We start from the raw sequence: 23165 nt of genomic DNA on the forward strand, positions 1-23165 counted from the left end.
ACATCAGAGGGATGAGGTCAGTGCTTTGGTGTTTTTACTGCCAATATTTAGAGAGAGAGCGAGAGGGAGAGAGAGATTAAATTATGTAGGTCAGTCATCTCTGAGCTGTGGTTTCTGTCTCTGTACCCCACCTTCAATGGCTTTGTGTCCAGTGTCAAAAGCATTGTTGTTTTTCCTCTTTTCTTCACACCGTCGTCTCTAATGTCACAACCACAACAGAACATAGTTTTTGATGAAATGTTTCGTTGGTTAATGGAAAGTTCTTGTGATTCTATGCCGGCAGTTAAACAAAAATGTGGTGTCGAAAGGAAGCCAGAACTGCAGATCACAATATTTATTAGATTTTCCTGAGGAACAGTTTGTACAATCTGTCATCTCGACCCACACATAAAACAAATAACGTAGGAACAGCTCCCTGTGAAACAGGAAAAGAAACGAATGGTGCTGTTAGTGTGAGATCTCTTCAAAGCCCAATACCTTATTGTCACTAGTAGCAACAGTGCAATCAAATAGCAGTTTTCAGCACTTGAGATCATGTAACTGTGGCACAGTACCATAGCTTTGATTTGTGCTTGTATGTTTAAGTATTGATGCACCCTTTGAGTCGTCTGCTCCATCCCAAAAAATAAGAAAATTGCTGATGCCACTGCTGGAAATGTAAAAACACATCAGTTTCAAGCATTAGCAAATATTATATGATGAAAAACATCACATGTAGAGCCATAAAGCGTAGCATTTCTTTATATGAAAATCCCTTTAAAGGTGCTAAATGCGAGCATTTCTATTGCCTCTGCATGGCTCTCAACATGGCGACGGCTCGCAGCTAACGGTGCTAACAGTGAAAACAACAGTGCTGACAGAGCTAACGGTGTTTACCTGAGGGGGAGTGCTACGTTAACGCAACGGTGCCATCGATCGGGACGGCATTATCAGCTGTAACCGCCATATGAGCGAAGTGCAGAGCGGCGGCAGTGAGCTAGCCAGTGGGGCACACTCACATGCACTAACATGTACGCGCAGCCAGCCCGGCTATGTCAACAAAGCACAGAGAAATTATGATTACAACCCACACAGAGGGAGAGGGACTTCGTACTCTGCTCAGGTAGACATTACTCCTTTATGTCTTTACATAGCAAATAACTGTTTGCTGCTATATTAATGGTCTGGATATCATATAGAGCACCTTTAATATCACTTTATTACTGCAGATTTGCAGCATTATGTGTTCCAACAGTAAGGGGTTTGTAAGTCCCTAAAAGAGCAATGTAAATCTTATAGTTATACATATAGAATAATAGATGTAAAATACTTAAATAGATGCAGATAGATATGAAATTATAAAATAAAGAAAAAAAGTTTTATGACTTGAACATTGTGCTCAACAACAAAGAAAACAGCAAAAACTGCTATTGTACAACCCATCAATACATTTGACATGTTGATTTTTCTTACCTGAGACTTGAAGTACTGAGGCAGTTGGTTGTCAGGTAAAATAAAAACTTAAGATTTTATGACCCATAATTATAAAAGAAAAAAAATCTGTTACAACCCTGTTCTTGATTGTTATAGTAGGATAGATTTCTTTTTTAAGATCCTACACAAAAGCATGACCTCAGCTTTTACTAAAACTGTTGTCAGTTTTTTTTTTACACATGGGCTTCTGAGTAGAAAAACAAAAACTTTCAACAGAGGGAGACGGGGGAGAATTTTTCCTGTGGGCTTTGCCACGGCACATCTGGAAGTGATCAGGGAGCCAGGGAGACCTGTCAGCCAGGCTGGAGCACTCCTCGCGGGGCAAGACGAGTTGGGGGAGCGAGGGTCTTTATGGAGCCTCTCCACTTAGCTTCGCTTTGTCTCGTTCATTCTTTGTCTCTCTCTCTCACACGTCACTGTGACAGAATAGAAAGCTCACAACTTGTAGACGCCTACGAGTTTATCATGGAGATGGCAGGTGGACAAATTGAAGTAGGCCAGAGGGGAAAAGGAGAAAGTTCCGTAGCTTTTTCCATTTGCTTATATGTCTATCTATCCAATCTGTGTAGCCTATTTATTTCTCCACGGGGCAGCCGCCTGCCAGGGGAGTCTGATGGATTATCTGTATGTCTGTGGTGTGTGTATGTGTTTAAGGTGGGGAGGTTCTGCTTGACTAGGACAATGGGACACAGGGATTTAGGTGAAGACATACGGCTGCTCCAATAAGTTTACACAGGAAGGAGAGAGTGAATAGCCTAAAAATAGAGGGAAGAACTTTGTCAGTAGATACAATTGTACAGAGAGATATGTGTGAATCATTGTACAAACATATAAAGGTGACAAGTGTGCTTATTATGTGAGAGATTATGCAACCATGAGGGTCTTGTGTATCCATTGAGTTAGTGATGATTTTAGTCTTTGCAGACTTTGTTGCGGTGCACACAATGACTCTATATTTGCACCAGGACCCCCCCACAGGAAAGGATATCAATTCCAGGAAAAAGCATGAAAAGGAGGTCATGTATGAAACGCATGAACACAATCGATTAGATCAAAGTAACCTTGGGGTCATCCTGAGTGCATTTCTATTGGCTGTAGCAGCTGCAGAAATAGAAAAAGGAGATATCGTGTGATGTATTTACATACGGGTTTGAATCCACAGGTGGCAAAACAAGAAAATGTTATTAATTTACACATAGATCAGAAATGTAATTGCCAGCGGTCGAGCTGTAATTGTGTTCCTCTTCCCCTGAAGCCAAAACTCCATCAAGAACCCCTTCACGGCTTTATTTGTCATCTCCGACAGCGACGGAGCCTGTTGCTCCTCTAACTCTTTATCTTTTAATCTCTTTCTCTCCATCTATACGGTTGATGTGCACAGCACGGATCATTAACTGTGACAATCTGAATCTGATCTCGTTATCATTCAATCTCTGTTCCTCGTGTCTCTCTGCTCTTTCTGGTCACCTTGGCAACCTGCATCATTATCATCTCTCTCCTGCTCTTTATCTCCCCTTGCTTACTTTATTCCTGGCATGATCCCCATTACTGCCACTGGACCTTTGATAAACAGTTTCTCTGTCTGTCGGTCTGTCTGTCTGTCTGTTTGTTTGTGCCTCCTCAGGACACTCAGTCCACCAGTGTTTTGCCAGATGACAGCTGCTCTGTCTTGATGGACGACACCTCCAGCCAATGGTCAACCGCGGCCGACACTGAGGAGGAGAGAAGGAGTGCTTTAGAGAAAAGCATGTATGTGTTTTATTAATGTTTTATCTCCTATGATAAACTAGCACTATGTTAGTTGTGTCACATTTATAAGCAGTTGCTAATTTCCAGAGGAATTTCACCGAAAGACCAATTTAACCCAAGAAAATATAAATTTATTTGTTGAAAACCCTATGACAATATATATCGTCAAAACAATATAAAAATGTCTACCGTATGTATTTTTCCATATCATTTCTATCGTGATATAGGCTAGGCCTACATTTATTTATTTTTTTCCCTATAATTTCACTTAAAACTGTTCATTTTGCACTCAAGTTTTAAAATGAGAAAATATTCCGTACTTTTCATTTGTCAAATATTTAATTCACACAGGAGTATATAAAAATAGGCTTTACCATGTGGATATTTCATATAGGCTATTTATTTATTGAATAACAAGAAAACATGCTGTATTGATATATATATATCGCTATCGAGATATGAATTGACCGAAGATTTTGGCCATATTGCCCAGCCCTACTTGTCTGTATTTTACACTCACACAGAAAGAGAAAAAAATTGTATTTGACAAAATTATCTTAACTCAAGGTTCACATAGCTCTCCCTGGAGCTTTTAACCACATCCCACTGTCTTCATCAGCTACAATCACGCGACCGAAGTTCCACATCATCTGAGGACAACTGAGCCATCTCCATAACAATGGAGCAAACTCTGTTGCCTGGTAAAGGCTGTGAGATGCATCTGAAAGCCTTGTGAAAAGCTCGTCACTAGTCAGAGTTAAAATAATTTCTATAATAATTTAGCATATTTCAGCCCGTTCTCATTTCCATTGCGTTAAATACTGAGGCTTTGTCACAGCCGTCAGCGCGTGATACCGCCACACAAGGCACCCTTTAGCGCCAGTGTGAGACACACGGGGCTTTCCATTAACTACAATGTAAACCCATTCACGGCAACAGTAAACGCTCAGAGAAAGTGCGCCGCAATTGACTGTGGTGACGTAGTTTAATGAGCGAAAACACACTAAGGGCGGCTGGGAGTGGTGTTGGATGGGTCCAACAAACAGGGCTTTCATCCAGGAGACCGCTGTTCGTATCCTGTGTATCCCTTTCAAGTTATAATCAGCTGTTCGTTTGTGTCCCGTGTTTACACTTATTCACGTAGTAGTTTTAAGCCCACCCATGTAGTTTTTTCCTAAACCTAACTATGTGGTTTTGTTTCCTAAACCTAAAGTGACAGAAAGGGGCGTGATAAAGCGGCGGTATGTGATGAGTTGTGATGAGAACGTGTTGTATATTTGCATGTTCAGCTGATCTGCTGACTAAAAGTCTCTGTAGGTTACACTAATTCATTTAATTTATTTAATTGAAAGTGTACCACTTTAAAACTGTCTCCATTTTCCCAGTACCATATCACATTGCCAGGAAACTTCCTACAAAATTACATTGTGGTATTTTGTCCTTATTAGGACATTTATTAAGAAACTGGGACTTGTAAAACAAAATGTTACCAAGATTTTTGCACTGTGCAAAATAAGTTTGGTAGCATAATGAACACTAATCCTGCCTCATTTGTGTCTTTACAGGTACGTACTGATGGAGCTTATTGAGACAGAGAAGCACTATGTGGTGGACCTGGGGCTCATAGTGGAGGTAAACCTCACAGTCTGCCAGCCAAGAGCACACAATCTGCCCTGACAGAGAAGAGGGAACTTAGTCATCCACCCAGTCTAAATCCTTACCATCAAAATTCCTCCACTTTCCTCCACACTTCGGTCTACCTCCACCCCGCTGCCTCCAGTCTTAAGCAGATTTTGTGAATTATTAGCTTGAAGAGTATTATGTTGCAAGGCGATCCGTCTCCCGGGTGCCTTAAATAGCTGGAGATATTTTGGTTCAGAGAAGAATTCATGCCATCTGAAAGTTAATAAAAACTCAATAGCTGGTGTGTTCTAAGAACTTAGCTATATTTACTGGTGTTATTCAGAGCCAGGTGTTTTGTGGTTGTGAACGGACGTCAGCAGCTCTGTCATTTCCTTGCAGGGCTACATGGGCACAATGCACTCCAAAGGTATCCCGGAGGACATGAAGGGAAAAGACAAGATTGTTTTTGGGAACATTCACCAAATATTTGACTGGCATAAAGAGTAAGTCCCTGATTTTTCAAATGCATTTGATGTGGAAAAATGGTATGTTTGCTCCAGCCGCATTCAAAGCGAAAAGACAAACAGGGATTTGCAGAGTATTGTGTTTGTGTCCGAGTGGAGGACAAAGGAACAATAGGTCAAGAGACAAATCTGACCTTCCGTTTTGGGGGTTGATTGTGTGTGTTTTCTCTCTGTAGCTACTTCCTGGGAGAGCTGGAGAAGTGTATAGCAGAGCCAGAGAGGCTGGCTCAACTCTTCATTAAACATGTGAGTATGACTACCGTGTACACACACACACACACACACGTCAGTGGAAGTGTCTGGGTCTGCTTCCTTGTGCTGTTTGGCGTGAGGATAAATAGAGCAAAGAAAACATGCAGAGCTCCTGTTTATCCTGTGCCGTACCTCTCTCTCTCTCTCTCTCTCAACTAACTGCCAGCGTCTCTCCTTCCACTTCCCTGTTACTGATACGTCTCAGTCCAGGCTGTGTTTTTACAACAGCACACCCGGAAAACCCTCACATACACACGAACGACACACTGGCCGATTTCCAGTCTGGGCTGGACCGGTCAGGAAACACCAGGGAAAAAACAGTCAGAAAAGACAACATGAATAAGACGAGGAATAACAAACCCTCAGCTCAGGCTCTTTGATATGAAGGCTTTTTTCCACCCAAAACGGCGACCTGCTTCTTCCTACATATCCTGGCTACAGAGTGAAGCAAAGCGATGCATACAAAGAAAGATTCACTTTTAAGTATATTGTTCTTAGAATAGACGAGCTGGTATACGGTCACAGGGCTTATACAGGGAGCAAAATTAGATTTATATATATATTGGTTAAGTGGTGGCACATGTAGTCTGGGCAGACATGATACGTAATTTGACCAACTTGTCTGAAGGTGATTAAGTTAAATGTCTGTGTCTCTCTTTTGCTATATTCACTCTCTCTGTCTGTAGCTCTTTAAACAATTCAATAAGGCTCAGCCCACTGGATAATCCACTTAAAAAGCCTGTGGGGGGAATAAAGAAACTTGTAACTAAATCTAAGCACGGTGTCAAACTGTGAAAACAAGCAAACTGGGAACACGGCCCTAATGAAAAGCAGAAAGCCCAATCTGCTTTTAATGAGAGCTGTGTCACCAATATGCAACATGTGTGCTCACTCACGCACATGCAACATATAAACACATGTAAACATGCAGCCACGCTAGTACACAGATACAGAGCGCTCGTATTTCACATGCAGCCGTCTTCTGCTACACGATGTCCGTATTCAGGTGGAGCAGCTCGCTGGTTTCTAGGTTACAGAGCCATGCAGCTTGTTGCTAGGTACAGCCTTATATCGACAGGCTCTGGTTACACTGAGGGTAACTTGGGTGAATTATACATAACCTGATGCTCATCTACATGTAACTCCATTAAGACTCTCAGGACTGCCACATCTGCACTCCCATGCCAATTAGTCACAGAAGAGTAAGCGCTAACCAGACAGAGGCAGCTTCAAAGGCGCCGCACTCTGAGACAAGTCATTATTGCTCCGCTCAGAGACACTGCCATTGTTGTTTTCGCTCTCTTTCAGGGGCATTTTCATTTATCTGTAATGCAATTAAAGACACATTTTTCTCACAGCGAAAAAGTCTTTTTAACTTTGTGTCAAAGGTTCAGCTGAATGATTTTTTAATGAGATGTTTGTCTGGCCTTTAATGCAGGAGAGGCGTCTGCATATGTACGTTGTATACTGTCAGAACAAGCCCAAGTCGGAACATATCGTCTCAGAGTATATCGAGACTTACTTTGAGGTGAGTACCTTTTTTTCGATTAACTAATCAATATTTAGTTGGTGTCTATAAATGTCAGAAAATAGTGAAAAATGTCCATCAGAAGTTCCTAGAGTCAAAGGTGATGTCTTCAAATTTTCTGTTTTTGTGACCAACAGTCCAAAACCCCCAAATATTACATTCTCACATATGAAGAGCCAGCAAATGTTTGAGATTTTTACCTAATACGCTTAAAGAGGACCTATTATGCTTTTGTGCTTTTTCCCTTTTCTTTAGTGTGTTATATATATACATTTTTTGTGCATGTAAAAGATCTGCAAAGTTACAAAGCCCAAAGTCCATGCCAGAGGGAGTTACTCTCCCCAACAGAAGCACTGCTCCTGAAATGCCTTGCTTGAAGTCCTGCCTTTTCTTCCATAACGTGGTGATGTCACCAAGTACACCCTGGACAGGTCGCCAGACTATCACAGGGCTGACACATAGAGACAGACAACCATTCACGCTCACATTCACACCTACGGGCAATTTAGAGTCAACAATTAACCTAACCTGCATGTCTTTGGACTGTGGGAGGATGCTGGAGATTTTTTTGTGTTGAATTACTTATTGAGTCAGGACAAATACTTGCATTCTAATGATACACCGGTTACCTGCCACTGAGGCCTGTAGTTAATAAGCCCTTTAGTATGCATGGATGTCTAACTGTTCCTATTCTATATATTATACATGGCCGTTTTGGTGTCTTTTCAGCTGCCATTTATTATTCAGTTTACTGTCTTTTCATTGACAGTAAACACAAGTCTAACAGACAAACAGTATGACTCCTGTGATATACTGTCTCAGAGGGATAATATCGGTCATTAGCTGCTGTGTTTTGTGTTGTGGCTGACTGAGTCATGCTGACTGGTGTCGTGTTGTTGTGTCTGTCTCCGCTGTCAGGAGTTGCGGCAGCAGCTGGGCCACAGGCTGCAGCTCAACGACCTGCTCATCAAACCTGTCCAGAGGATCATGAAGTACCAGCTGCTGCTCAAGGTGAAAAGCAGGCCACTGCTATGCTGTTGATCACACGTCAACAACACCTACACACACACACACATACTGGTGTTCACTTTGCAGCTGTCTGACACACAGTCACGGTGTTGTAAACATACAAGCGCGCACACAGAAACAGTGACAACACACCGGGCGCATCATCTGTTCAGACCACTTTCCAGCCAAAGAGGAAATTACATAATGAGATTCATATCGTAGGATTTAAACAATCATACGTGAAAACCTTTGAAGATGATCATAAAATGACATCCTTGGTATAAAACTTTGCCTAAATATAAAACTTTGCCCTTTGGCATTCAAATGAAAGGTGGGTTCAACACCCATAAATACTCCTCCAGATGTCCTCACCTTACTATGAGCAGTAAACCTGGAATGCTCTGGTGATCATGCTGTGTTTATTTGAGCAGGACTTCCTGAAGTATTACACCAAAGCTGGGATGGACACAGAGGAGCTGGAGGTGGGTGTCCTGATGCAGAAATATAAGGCTTTTTATTAGTATTCTTTGGTAACAAACTCACTCTGGTCTTTCAAACAGAAAGCAGTAGAAGTGATGTGCTTTGTGCCAAAACGTTGCAATGACATGATGAATGTGGGCAGACTACAAGGCTTCGAGGTACGTCTCAGACCATCCTTCAGAGTCTTCAAAACATTTCTCCTGCCAACTATCAAACCGTAACCGCTTCCTCTGTTTGTTTTGTTTATCTTCGCCGTGGTACCAGGGGAAGATCACAGCCCAGGGCAAACTGCTCCAGCAAGACACCTTCACTGTGACAGAGCAGGACAGTGGCTTCTTGTCCAGAGCAAAGGAGAGACGGATCTTCCTGTTCGAGCAGCTCGTCATCTTCAGTGAGCCAATCGACAGGAAGAAAGGTTTCTCACTCCCTGGATACATCTTTAAGAACAGCATCAAGGTGAACTCAGATCAGCTACAGCAAAATATAATACCAAAAATAGAAATTTTACTCCCAGGTTACACAACAGCTCACACCACACTAATTACATAATCCCAGAGCAGGGACTTTTTAGAGGCTTGCATGTGTTGAAGTGAAGATTTTAACAAGCAACTCAGCAGGATGGACTCCTCACAGATGCTAATCAAATGTGATGTTTTCCAGGTGAGCTGCCTGGGGGTGGAGCCCAGCGTGGAGGGCGATGACGCCCGCTTTGTGCTGACGTCACGCAACTCTGACGGGAGTGTGGTGCGCTTCCAGTTGCTGGCCTCCTCCCCGGAGATCTGCAGGGCCTGGGTCAACGATGTGGTTCAGATCTTGGAAAGCCAGCGCAACTTCCTCAACGGTTAGACCCACATCCCCCCCCCCGAGCCATAAATCATGTTTCATTGTGGCACATTTGACATTTATTGACTTCGTCGTCAGCTCACAAGTTGAATCCGTCTTAGTTGAGATGAATTTTTGTTTGACCATGTAGTGTTGGCCTTTGGAGGTCCATTCCCACCAAAATAAAAGAAAAAAAGAGGATAAAGATAAAAAAAAATAGTCACAGCAAGTCAACATTATGAGATAGTAAGTAAAATACTAAGGCAGATATTTTATTTTGGATCTTATAATCTCAAATCGACATTTTTACAAGGTATACACAGTATCAACTTTACTTTGCATCAGTAGTTTTTATCATTCCTAATTTATCACCTTTTTTTCCTGGTGGAAATGGGCTTCCATATTCCTTGACCTCTTTTATTAGGCTGTCTGACAGGCAGCATTTACTGAAGTCTTTACGCAACACAGGCAATAAGAATAGGGCTGTATCTGGCGATACGATTCAATATATTGCGATTTTTAAAAATCTAATTTTAGTAAAACTATCATAGTATAAAGAACACACCACCATATGCTTACAATCGGAGTAAAAAAGTTTACTTTTTTGTGCAATCAGAACAGTGGGATCTGCATTTTGCATTTATTACAGTCAACACCAAGAGGGCGCATATCTTTACAAATGAAATAAAGTATTGACTGAGTTGATCTTTTCATGTAAACTTTTTGATTTTCATTTAATGAAAGATTTATAACACATTATAATTTAGTTGTAACCAGATATAAGTGTTTAATAATTATAACTACTCCTGTGGGGAGGCCTCCACTTATCCATAACTGGAGGCTGGTGTATAAATAGATCATGAATGAAGTTATAATTGTTGACAAAGACATTAATAAACCTAAATGCCCTTATCTGCTTGTAGCTATACTATATAAATTCAGCTCATATAGTGCTTATAAATGCTAAATAAGGGGGTTGAAGTAGAGTGTTAATGACAAAATAAATGCTGAATCCACATGATACAATGCTTTGTAAAACATTCAAAATCAGGTACAGAGCTTAACTGTCTCTGTTCCTCTGTGTGTTTCAGCCTTACAGTCTCCTATTGAGTACCAGCGACGAGAAAGCAAGTCTAATAGCCTGGGCCGCAGCATGAGGCCCCCCCTGTCTGCTGCCAGCGCCCTGCGGCCCCACTCCTCCGCCTCTATTGACCGCCATAAGCTGCCCTCCCTTCACTCTCACAACACCTCCCTGCCCACGCTCTACCTGCCCAGCCAAGGCCAGGGCCAAGGACCCAGCGAGACCTACTCACTGCAGGACGTAAGTTTCTTTAGCTGACTCTTTCTCTGCCCTATGTATTACATTATTATTATCTGTTTCTATCTCTGCCCTATACTGCAATACTGTTCTGCAATAACCACCCACTCAAACACAGTATTTCTATATATGAGACACCTAAGTCACTGCCAGGCCTGATTATCTCTTAAAACTTTTTTTGGCTGTGGGACTGGTCTGTCTGCACAAATGGGATAATAAAAACAGCAAATGGTTTTGTGTGCATGCACTGCTACAGTGTTGGTGAGTGACCTACCTGTTGTTTGCATCTGCAGCCCACTGTGGTCCAGCTGTGCCCTGCTGACTCCCACACTGTTTCTCCATCACATGTCCAACTGGGCTTCACTGATCAGCCAAACTGTCAAGCTGTGTCAAACGGGCTGTACACACCCACCACACAAAGTGCACAGGTAGCGTATATGCATGCATTTAGAGACTAAACTGTCTATATTTGTTACATTTAAGATGTGATTATTCTGCACATAGCTGAACATGGTGCTCCAGTCATTATTCAACACCAGCATGGGGAAAATTAATGACAAAACAAGCCACAGGAAGCTAACCACTGGGGAAATAATGAACCATTTTACAACGTCAATGTTGTACAACGAATTACAACAATGATTCCAATGCGCTCATTAAGGGTAATTAAAAGATGGAAGACTTCAGTAAATGGTAACCATTTATTTAGACACACTTACAGTGAAGGGATTTATCGAGTCATAAGAAGAGTTATTTCTCCCCCTGTTGGATGAAAAAGGAATCAATAAAAATCTGGATTTGTTCTGAAGGAAATGGATTACAATGTTATCCACACTTGTTTCAGTTAATACAAAGAAGGGAAATTCCCACATCTCAGCGTTTTACACTAAATATATAATTTTCCGTTTCAGGCCCTTACTTTGAAGTTTTAGCCAGTCAACAATGGGAGCATCTTGCTTTACATTATCATTAGCAACGTCTCCCTCTGTCATCACTGGGCTGTTATCCTCAGCTAGGCGGCGTTGACAGAGCAGCAGTTGTTTACTCAAGCTGGACAGGCTCGGTACATAATAAACAGGAAGCAGGGTGAGACAGATGAGGAAGTCAGAGAGAGATGCCTATCAGAGCCAGATAATCGTTTCCTATCGTTCTGGGATGAATAGATGGAACTTGGGCCGATGCATTTTAGACTGTGGCTGTAAATTAAAAATTACTGATATATTAGGTTTTATTTATACTGTTTTTATTTGGTATGAATGTGGAAGTTTTATTCGTAGAAATTAGGGCTGCACGATTTTGAAAGAAATATCTAATTGTGATTATTTTGACTGATATTGCAACTGTATTACAGAGAATGATAATTTTTAAATGATTTCTCATTTTCATTGAAAATCATTAAAAGTAATGCTGTCCATCGATTAAAATATCTAATCACGATTAATTGCATTATTGTCCATAGTTAATCATGACTAATCACAATTTTTTTTATCTGTTCAAAATGCACCTTAAAGGGAGATTTGTCAAGTATTTAATCTTATCAACATGGGAGAGGGCAAATATGCTGCTTTATGCAAATGTACGTACTGTATATATTTTATTAGAAATCAATTAACAACACAAAAATAATATTGTCAAGAAACCCTCACAGGTACTGCATTTAGCATAAAAAATATGCTCAAATCATAACACGGTAAACTGAAGCCCAACAGGCAACAACAGCTGTCAGTGTGTCAGTGTGCTGACTTGACTATGACTTGCCCCAAACTGCATGTGATTATCATAAAGTGAGCATGTCTGTAAAGGGGAGACTTGTGGGTACCCATAGAACCCATTTTCATTCGCATATCTTGAGGTCAGAGGTCAAAGGGCCCCTTTGAAATTGGCCATGCCAGTTTTTCCTCGCCAAAATTTAGCATAAGTTTGGAGCGTTATTTAACCTCCTTACCGACAAGTTAGTATGACATGGTTGGTACCATGGATTCCTTAGGATTCAGTCAGTATCTTCACTCTAGCTTTAAAACTGAGCCCGCTACAACCTCCAGAAGATCGATTGCGTTAATGCATTAAAGAAATTAGTGGCGTTAAAACAAATTTGCAATAACGTGTTATTATCACGTTAACTTTGACAGCCCTAATTAAAATGATTATGGTGTGATTTTTGCGGGGATCTGTACCAAACAAAGATGTTTTCTTAAATCTGTAGAATATGATGTGCAAGTCAGGATATTTAAAACATTTAAAACATTTCGCCTTTAATAGTCAGCCTCCTGCGATTTGAAAATTGCATTAGGCCATATTGCGATTTCAAGAAAATTTGGATTAATTGTGCAGCCCCAGTAGATATATGAGTGCAGTACATGGAAGTACTTTATACTGTGTGTGATGAATGTTCCCTCTGTCCCCAGCAGAGAGCAGGAGAGGGCTGCCGGAGGGGTCAGGCTGCTGATGCTGGGAGCCAGGCTCCGCTGTCGGGCCCCTCAGCTGGACGACGCCCCAGCAACCTGGCTCAGCTCGCCGAGGACGACCTATGAACTCTGACGCTCTCTGTCTCCTGCGTCGTCGGGAGGACAGCAGCTAAACGCCACAGCTGTGGAGACAAGAAGACTTGTCTACTGTCTGTTTAAGCCAGGCTGGACCCTTACCTGGTTCAGTCAGGATTTCTGGAGGATAATGAAGGAACCTGAAGGAACATATGAAGGAATTCTGGGCTGCAACTCCTGTTTTTAGAGAGCCATTCAATGGGAAGCCTCGGACACCTCGAGTGTACATGAACAGCACCCGGTGGGGTGTTACCGGGCTCAGAGTGAAAACACTCCATGGACACTTTTTACCTCTTTTGAGAGTTTGTACACCATGCTCTTCTCTCTTTCAAAGGGCAAGGGGAATTTGTTTGATGAAGAAATATCCATTCCTGATTGGGGCGGTCACTGGAGTTACGTGTGTGCCTGAATGTGTGTGGATGTGTTTGAGTGCATGAGAGAGTGCAAGGAGTGGCAGTGGCTCCTCTTTTACCCTTTCCTTGATTAAGTTTTTTTCTGATGCCCCATTGTGAAGACAAGTACAGTTACATTCACACATTTTGTCATTCCCCTGCTGACAACCGAGTTTGCTGTTTGTGTCGACAAGAACGGGAAAAGGCAGAACACTTTGACGTGAACGCGCCACAAGGACTCTACTCGCTCGAGTTTCAACTGAAAGTGAAGAACTTTCTTTTCTTGCCACAGTGTCGAGAGCCCCCGTGTGCTCTCTTATTCTGTTTGACCGGCCCTCGTTTGATCTGGACAAAAAAGGCGTGAGGGAGCCCCCTGGAGGTTCTCTGTGGGTATGACGTCACTTCGGATTACTTCTTTGCTCTTTGGGCAACTCCAGAGGAGTTGCGAGATACAGCAGGTGTGTTCAAAGGGACTGCTGCGCTGACCCAAAGTGTTGCATGCAACGTCTCCTTGGTGATTGACTGACACGATGCTACTTTACACAGATCTTTCTTTCCAGGCCGAAGTAGTTGTGGTTTGGGGGCACACGTCCTTAAAAGTGCATTGATTTAAACTAATATGAATTGTTTTATTAGTCCACTGTTGTCATGTCAAGGCTGTGCACCATTTCTATAATCACTGATAGCTTTTGCCCTCATGGACTAAATACTGTACAGTGCATACCGTAAAGGCAATCATACATTTCCACTTGAAAGATGAAGAATGACCCGGTTATGCCAAGAAGTGTTACCGTTCCAAAAATGAAGGATGATATGTTGCTGGATAAACAAGAGTGATGCTGATGAATCTGCATGCTCCTTCTTCCTCAGACGACAGTGCCAAAAACAGCAGCTCACCACTCAAACGTTTCACTCTTACTTATAGTTCAGTTTGCCACTACTCTTACAAAACAATCGTAGAAATCTGTTACGCCAAAGTGACAAAAAGAGGAGAGCGGAGTAGATGAAGGTGGCCATCCTCAGTCAGTTCTTCTCCGTGGCCAGTAGAGGTCCCCACAAGGCTTTCACTCCCAGTTTAGTTCGATCATACAGCTGCACCAAAGATCAATAGGCCTCATATTTCAGTGCTCACAATGAAGCAAAAAGCTGCTCAGTAATCTGCCCGTAAACACAATAATAATAAATTACACAAAATAAACTGAAAGGTGAGACGTTAGGTGAGTGGAGCCATCTCACAGAATCCCTCTGCAGTTAATATGAACTGGTGTGTTTTCATGGGAATTACCGATCAGGCAGTTTTTCTTTAAGTAATACCACTACAGAGAACCAAAAGCAAGGAGAGGGTTGGTTAATGCCATGTTTGACTGAAATGTTGTATCATATCAAATAAAAGTGTCTTTTTGAAACTGAGTGCAGCGTTTGTGTTTCTCTTAGGGCTGTCACAGTTAACGTGATAATAACGCATTAACGCAAATTTGCTTTAACGCCACTGAACGCTTTATCGCAATCGATCTCTTGAGGTTGTGGCGGGCTCAGTTGACCAGTATGACCATGTCATACTAGCTTGTCACAAAGGAGGTTAAATAACGGTCCAAACTTACGTTAATTTTGGCGAGAGAAACTGTCACGGCCACTTTCAACGTGGTCCCTTGACCTCTGACCTCAAGATATGTGAATGAAAATGGGTTCTATGGGTACCCACGAGTCTCCCCTTTACAGACATGCCCATTTTATGATAATCACATGCAGTTTGGGGCAAGTCAAGTCAGCACACTGACACACTGACGGCTGTTGTTGTCTGTTGGGCTGCAGTTTACCATGTTATGATTTAAGCATATTTGTTATGCTAAATGCAGTACCTGTGAGGTTTCTGGACAATATTTGTCATTGTTTTGTATCGTTTATTGATTTACAATAATAAATATGTACATACATTTGCACAAAGCAAGCATATTTGCTCACGCCCATGTTGATAAGAATATTAAATACTTGACAAATCTCCCTTTAAGGTACATTTTGAACAGATAAAAAATGTGCGATTAATTGCAATTAAATATTTGAATAGATGAACAGCCCTAGTTTCTCTACATAATTTTTCTTGATTAAAATAACTATACTTTTAATGTCTACAGAGACGTAACTCCACTTTAAGTGCTTTCTAAACCGTCAGACGATTAATACCGTCATCCGTATGCATTCTCAGTGTGCTCATTTCTTATTAATTTTACTAATAGACACTAACTAGTACAACTAAAGTATTATTTTTGCTACAGACCCCATGGAGGTCCTCAGACTCGACTTTTGGGATCCTCTGACGAAGACAAAGGCGAAGCATTTCGCTTGCTGTGGCATCCCCCCTTTGCCAAAAGTTCAAACAGGATTAAAAACAAAGAGAAGAAACCCCTGGATGAGCAGACATCTGGTTGGTTGGCCTCTGAATAAAGCCCCATTCTGGGCAGTAAAGCAGAGCCGATCGTAACACGGCTGTGATATATGGAGGCTGGGGACAGAGGAGGGGGGTGGAGGGGGGTATTAACTTTCACAAGGGTGCAAAATCAAAGGGAGTTCCTGTCACCACTGAGGGGGTCTCAGCAACAGGGGTCCCATTCAGAGGGAATTCCTCTCCAGTGCCCTCTGTTGCATCTGTTGACTCAATCTTCTCCGCTGAGAGAAAGAAAACACTCATTAAAAGCCACATGACTGTGAACTTGATTGCAGCAGGCGAGACAAACAGCACCCATCAATGGGTTGACTATTTACTTTGAGGTGTGAAAATCTTTGAACAGCCCACCATGTTAGGGCTTCTTTAGGAGCTTCTTCCTTCACGCCAGCAGCACAAAGAGCAGCATTTGTATTCTGAATGCAATCAAATTATCATTTAAATAAAATGTTAGATCTTAAGGAGCTCCGGGGCATCGGAAATTCACACGTTTTACTGAATGAGCTAAGAGGGTTTAAAACCACTGACTCTCACTGTCAGTCATTTCCTTCACAATCAGTCACCAAGAAAATAACATTAGAAACAGTGAAATTGTTTCAGCAAGGACAATGTTTATTAAAATTTACATGCGGCCATAACCCCAATAAAATTGTTCATGATATTTATACATAATTTACAAAGAATTTAAACATTTAAAATGTTTGCTAATCTGGAGTCTGCTTAAGAGCAGACGAGATAAATCTGTAGATCAAAGACTTACATTTCAAAAAAGATCCCTACCTTGAAGCTGACGAATTAAAGAATGTTTTTTGGAATAAAAATCAAATTATCAACAGCAACTGAAGCATCTTTTCATTCTGTTTGAGAGCAGAAATTATAATTTTTATACAGCAACCTTTAGCTGTACTAAGGCATACATTTATTTTGATAATATGGACAACATTAAGGAAAACTGTGCGTAATTTTGCTCATGTCTGCCACATAATTCACAACATATTTACAAAATGAATGCTGAAAAAAATTTAGATTTTCACATCAGTTGAAATTTTAACAAATCTTAAATTGTCAAAGGCATAAAATCAGTTTTGTTTCAGGGGAAATCTGTCAGGAAAGTACACTGAATTTAGCAAAACTCTCACAATTATCACTGAAAAAGGCTTCAAGTATTCTTTAAAGGTGCCTTGCCTCAAATAGCACACAATTTTTTTTTTTATTAAAAATGGTCTCTAAATATATTTTTATGGTACTACTTGAAGTCAAAAGTAGGGCTTTGACGAGAGAAGATGTTCATGGAGCTTGACGCTCACCCTCTATAGTGCAAACCTATGGCAGGAAGTGTAAGTCACACAGTCTGTTCAGTGTTGATTATTATTTTTGAATGATGGATCGCAGAGATTACTCTCTCTTGATGTTGGTGAGCAGAGGGTCTGTGCTCTGCGAAGGCGGCCCCGACCGGCTCTTCCTGGTCTGGTGGGTCTTGACGTGTTTGGAGAGGTGGTCGCTCCTCATGAACCTCTTGCCGCACTGTTGGCACCCAAAGCGCTTCTCTCCGGTGTGTGTGCGGAGGTGCCGCTGCAGCTCGTCTGAACGGGTGAAGCTTTTACCGCAGAAGAGCCAGTTACAGATGAAGGGCCTCTCCCCGGCGTGCCAACGCAGGTGTGCCTTGAGGTGAGAGGTCTTCTTGTACACTTTGCCACACTCTGGGATGTGGCAGATGTGCAGTCTCTTCTTTCCGAACTCCAACCCCCCGCCGTTCGCCTGGCAGTTGGGGCATTTGCAGCGGCGGCAACGGCGTGTGGAGCTCAGCAGGCCCTTGGAGGTGCCTTGGAGGAGAGCGGCTATCTGGGGCTGGTGGCCCAACACCAGCTGTCTGCCTAGAGAGAAGGGGTGGTTGGCGGGGGCGGCGTTGGTTTGGGGTAGGCTCCACCACTGCTGACCTTCGTCCACGTGACCTCCAGGCAGGTGATGCCTGGCTGAAGTGTTCTGGAGGAAGCTGGGGAAGTTTTGTCCCACACTGTTGTGCTGAGGGTAATACGGGCCGGCGGCCTGCGGCTGAGAGGACAACACTTTGACGGGGGAGAGTTCGAAGGAGTAGGAGGAGGGAGGCTCAGCCGGAGGGGTCAGAGGCAGCTCATGGTGGTGGTGATGATGAGGGTGATGATGATGGTGACCCAGGCCAGGCTGCATGTGTCCGGGGAACTGCACCTTAGGCACCGTGAAGGTCATCTGGTGTGTGCTGAGGGCCGCGCTGGGCGCCATTTCGTTGCTCCAGAGCTGGAACATTCCTGACGTGGCGCTGACGGTGCTCTCGTAGGGGAACTGGGAGCCTTCTGAGCCCATGGTACTTCCCACCTGCCAGGCCTGGCTACAGGTGGTGGCCAGGAAGGAGAGGGCGTTGGGTGCTCCCTCTGGAGAGGAGCTTGGCGTCCGGTCCTGTGTGGGGGCGATATATAAAAAACACACATCATAAGCCACTTTGAAGATAAGTTTTAAATCTAAATACATTTGAATAAATTCAAAAAAGGGAAAAAGGCCAGAGTGCTCGGAAGTTCAAATCAGTGTGATGAAGGTGCTCTTTGGTGGGGTACACAAAGGTTCAAAAAAGGGGGGAGTCCAAGGCACTCTTCTGGCAAAAAAAATATAAAAAGCCTTTATTCAATTGGCTATTTCATGATGAAATGCTAAAAACAAACAGCCTTCTTCGTTTGTGCCGCTACGCGTGGGTTGTTACCCAATCTTACATGTACCAGCATTGTTTTTAGCATTTCATCATGAAATAGCCATTGAATAAAGGCTTTTTTATATTTTTTTGCCAGAAGATTGCCTTGGACTCCCCCCTTTTTTGAACATTTTAATAAATATTTAAATCATAAAAAGTTCCGATTTTGGCACTATATGTTATCCAAAATTGAATGATCACCTTTAAACATTTAATGACCTTTTGTCCTGATATTTTTTTAGTCTTACTTGCCTCTATTTTGATTTTTCCAATTTTTATTATTATTATTTAAAATAATTTTACCACTATAACAAGTTTTAAATCTAAATACATTTGAATAAATATTTTAAATCATAAAAAGTTCAGATTTTGGCACTACATGTTATCCAAAATTGAATGATCACCTTTAAACATGTAATGACCTTTTGTCCTGATATTTTTTATTTATTTTATTATAATTATTTAAAATAATTTTACAACTATAACAAGTTTGATTTCAGATCAAGCACATGGAGCATATATTCATTCATTACGCACAAGTAGTGCAAGTGGTGGCTTTTCACCACCACAAAAGCAGGTAAATACATCCGCGTTCAATCAATGCGTCAAAAAGAGACCAACAAACAAACCTGTAAAAAGGTGTGCAAAAAGTTGTCCGTCCTTTGTATCGCGAGCGCAGCCATCGGTCCTCGCGCTCCTTCTCCACGCACCTGCAACCCAAACTGCGACGCACAAAGTCTCAACTACTACTAACTACAGGCTCGGAGCGCAGCACAGAAAGATGCTCACATTCAGGTTCTCGGATGACTCAGACACTTTTTGGAGGAGCAGACTGTGAAATCCAACGTCATTCAAGCGTCCTTCAGTCCACTTCAGGTAAATATGTTCAGTGCACTATAGCTAATCCATAAAGGTGATTTGGTGCTGAAGCGTCTGAAGTTGGAGAGACAGAGAGAGTTGCGCATGCAGTAAAATCCTTGCGCTCATCTCAAAAGGCGCCTGAGCTGCATCTTGTCTTTATAGAGAGAAAAGCTGCTCTCAACGGGGTCTCCAGTATGATGCAGGAGGAGAGGGAGTCAATAGAGAGGAGATGTGAGGGAGGAGGAGGAGGAGGAGGAGGAGGGTTGTTAGATGAAGGGGTGGGCTACTCATAATTCCACTCAATTTCAACCAAATGCTGACCCCCAAGAGCTGACTCCTCCTACAATTGTTCTGGAAAAAAAGAAGGCATGATAAGAGGTTTCCTGTAATATCCACATTTGAGACATCTCATGTTGTGTCCCACTTCTTTACATTTCAAATAACTGCATGATTTAAAAAAACAACAACACAAAAAAAAACAACATTTCAAAGTGTTTGTGCGCTGTAAAAAGGATTTTGGAAATTTGCAAATGGTTTAAAATGTTCTCATTTATATTAGTCAGCAAGGAAAATATACAATAATGGGTAAATTCTATCTCCGTTACCTGTTTATTAACTGCAACATAAAAAAAAAATGTAAAAAAAGTAATTGTGTATTTTACTGAGAAATGTTGGTAGACTTTACCTAATTTCTTCTAGTGTGTCATAGCTGTTAAATTAAGGTACTCTTTACTCAAAACATATAGGGTGAAATCTATACCCAACCAAACTGAGTGCAAATAGTTACCTCACATATATTGAGTAGATTCTATAGGTTTGTTTTTCCAGTGTGTGTCTGCAACTTTAAATTTCTACATTTAGGACCAAGAACAAAATGCTTATCTGTTAAAAAGATCTAATATAGCCAGCTTAGTCAAACATATTTTTCCACTCTGGGAGTATTTGCATACTGCCTCGACTCCACTGTGGGAATTCAAGTAAAGATAGTAACATACATGGATTTTATATTTTTGGCAACAACCGGTGGTGCAGTTTTGAATGAAAAGGTGGGCAAACTATACTGTATGATCTCCACTCCAGTCAACACAATATCAAGAAATAGTTACAGGAAAGCATAAAAGTATAAATTTCCTTGATGTCGTCATACATCTTGCATCACTTAATTCAACAAAAAGGATGAAAGCTAACACTTTATGTCAGAGAGGTCAATGCAAAAAATTTAGTTTAGGCTTTGTTTATGAAATTTCTGTTAATACATCCACTAATGCATCCACAGTTTTGAATGAAAAGGTGGGCAAACTATATGATCTCCACTCCAGTCAACAAAATATCAAGACAAACAACCAGCAACATAAAAAAATAATTACAGGAAAGCATAAAAGTATAAATTTCCTTGATGTCATCATACATCTTGCATCACTTAATTCAACAAAAAAGGATGAACACTAACATTTTATGTCAGAGCAGTCAATGCAAAAAACGTAGTTTAGGCTTTGTTTATGAAATTTCTGTTAATACATCCACTTGATTTAGTCAAATTCTGAATTTTACAAAGTAAAGCTGGAGTTAACGTGAATAATTCTGCTTAGTAGATGAGCATAAAACCTTTTTTTCTAAAGCAATGAATAAATATATGGACAGTAGTTTGGAGGTAATTTAATTCACTGTTTGATTATTAGTTTTCTCCAGATGTCACATTACAAACTTAGTTTCTTATCGCTGCAGCAGGCAGCAGCTCTCGGCCCGGCAGGCGTGAGGCTCACACACACTCTGAAGACAGTAACAGTATTTTCCCTCACAAAGCTAATTGATAAAAACTCAATCAAAGCCTCGGAGTTCTCACCAGTGGGCGACATGTCAAATAGGCCGCCCTGTGTGACATTCTCACATTTCAGAGTTCAAGTAGAGGCCGCTTCAGATCTGCTCCATTAAATGCAGATTGGGTCTTAATCTCATTCTGTAAGTCTGTTCACCATTACAATGTTAAGAGTTTAAATCCAGGCTGGGAACCTGTTTTCTCATGTAAATTCACAGTTCTTCACTTATCTGCTGCTCCCTGTTTCACACACACTGTGATCCTTAAATAAACATAAAGGAGGAGCCAGCTAAAATTGATAAATTAACCTGAAAGTGTATACTTTTATAATTAAATTTGAGCAGAAATGTAAAGGTTCTTGGTTGTAACTGTTAGACTTTACAGCTTTAAAAAAAAAGGAATGAAATGCAGTGAAAAAAATCACTAAACTGTGCCATTTGGTTGAGGCCTTTTTGAAGTTATTGGTGTGAAAGCAGAGCAGACAGAGAACAGCTTTTACATTATGTCCTTGACAGAGAGACACCTCAGTTTGAAACAAAGGATTTCAGCTGCAGCCTGCAAATAAATCACAGATTGTGTTTATTTTCAGGTGAGCAAATCTGAAAATCTGTTGGAATTAAAACATGATAATGATGATACTATTTATCTATAAAAAAAAATATTTACAGGATGTTAGACTAGATTAATTAGCCTGTTATATTTAGCGAAAGCAACAAGGCTCAGAAAGAAAGCTGCATTTTAATGAATTATAATTGTTTCCTAATGCCTCTGGCTTGAAATACAAATGCAACAAAATCATTTCAGATAGGGAGGATAAACACATGCAGGTCCATACTACAAGTTGAAATAAATAAAATGCATAGATTTTGTATGATACAAATCCACCTTATATGCAAATAGTAATAAATGTGATGTAACTCATCAACAGCATTGAGGAAAATAGTCTAATTCCTAATTAAAGTGAACATTTAGGATGAAAGAAAACAGTAGTAAAAGGAAAAGAGCGCGGAGGACGTGAAGATAGGAGTGTATCTTGGAGGCAGAGGTATACTGTTATGTCTCTGGTTTATTACGGAGCAGAAGTTGTTAATTACCCTGATTCTTATTTCCTGTCCCCTCTCCCCCCCCACGCCACCCCACCCCCACTGTACTGCCTCCCAGATGAGTGGCTTTGAAGTGCAAAGTACTCTCTCCTCACTTTGAACTGTGAAAACAATGCTCATGTGGTGGTGCTTACCTTCCCCATGTTACCTCATTTAAATAGACCTGGATACGGCTTCTACAGTTTTCAAGGGAAAACTCATTTCCAGAGAAAGAGGTCCCTGTGTTCATTAAACAGCTGGTGAGATTGCCGGTAATCAGGTCCGCTCCGTCATACACTGCAGGCTGCTCTGACTGGGTGGCTACCAGCAAATGCAACTTCAAAACTAACACAGGCTAAATCCCAACATGTCTGAGGCAGACGCACCTCTTTCTAAACAGAGAATACATCCAAGAAAAACAGAACACACATTAAAACTCAACAGGGCTTTTTGTGATGTGCTCACAATCCTGGAAGAGTTTTTAAGCCCTTTTGCCCACTGTAAAAAACAAATGGTGTTTTTGTTGCAGACATAATCT

General features: G+C 41.4%; 2 protein-coding genes and 1 long non-coding RNA gene across 5 annotated transcripts in view; 1 reads left to right on the top strand and 2 right to left on the bottom strand.

The window, feature by feature from the left end:
• Positions 1-15119, top strand: part of arhgef25a (Rho guanine nucleotide exchange factor (GEF) 25a) — a 48455-nt gene extending 33336 nt beyond the window's left edge. The window contains exons 5-17 of one of the 3 annotated variants that reach the window (XM_037774032.1): positions 3098-3222; positions 4788-4854; positions 5245-5348; positions 5546-5615; positions 7060-7149; positions 8068-8160; positions 8589-8639; positions 8718-8795; positions 8902-9093; positions 9298-9478; positions 10551-10780; positions 11071-11205; positions 13186-15119. In XM_037774032.1, coding sequence (XP_037629960.1) covers positions 3098-3222; positions 4788-4854; positions 5245-5348; positions 5546-5615; positions 7060-7149; positions 8068-8160; positions 8589-8639; positions 8718-8795; positions 8902-9093; positions 9298-9478; positions 10551-10780; positions 11071-11205; positions 13186-13308 — 1539 coding nt within the window. In that variant the 3' untranslated portion in view covers positions 13309-15119. Of the gene's footprint in view, positions 1-3097; positions 3223-4787; positions 4855-5244; positions 5349-5545; positions 5616-7059; positions 7150-8067; positions 8161-8588; positions 8640-8717; positions 8796-8901; positions 9094-9297; positions 9479-10550; positions 10781-11070; positions 11206-13182 lie in introns of all 3 variants that reach the window. The other 2 variants (XM_037774031.1, XM_037774033.1) reach the window with 2 other exon arrangements.
• Positions 1-23165, bottom strand: part of LOC119490573 — an 839978-nt gene that overhangs the window by 171493 nt on the left and 645320 nt on the right. The gene's annotated exons all lie outside the window — the stretch shown is intronic.
• sp5l (Sp5 transcription factor-like) lies at positions 16741-19968 on the bottom strand. Its single transcript, XM_037774058.1, has 3 exons — positions 19658-19968; positions 19498-19578; positions 16741-18582 (listed from the first exon to the last, which is right to left on the bottom strand). Exons 2-3 carry the CDS (start codon positions 19549-19551, stop codon positions 17545-17547), a joined length of 1092 nt encoding a protein of 363 aa, XP_037629986.1. The 5' UTR covers positions 19552-19578; positions 19658-19968; the 3' UTR covers positions 16741-17544.

The sequence above is a fragment of the Sebastes umbrosus genome, chromosome 6 (assembly GCF_015220745.1).
Source record: "Sebastes umbrosus isolate fSebUmb1 chromosome 6, fSebUmb1.pri, whole genome shotgun sequence".
NCBI lineage: Eukaryota > Metazoa > Chordata > Actinopteri > Perciformes > Sebastidae > Sebastes > Sebastes umbrosus.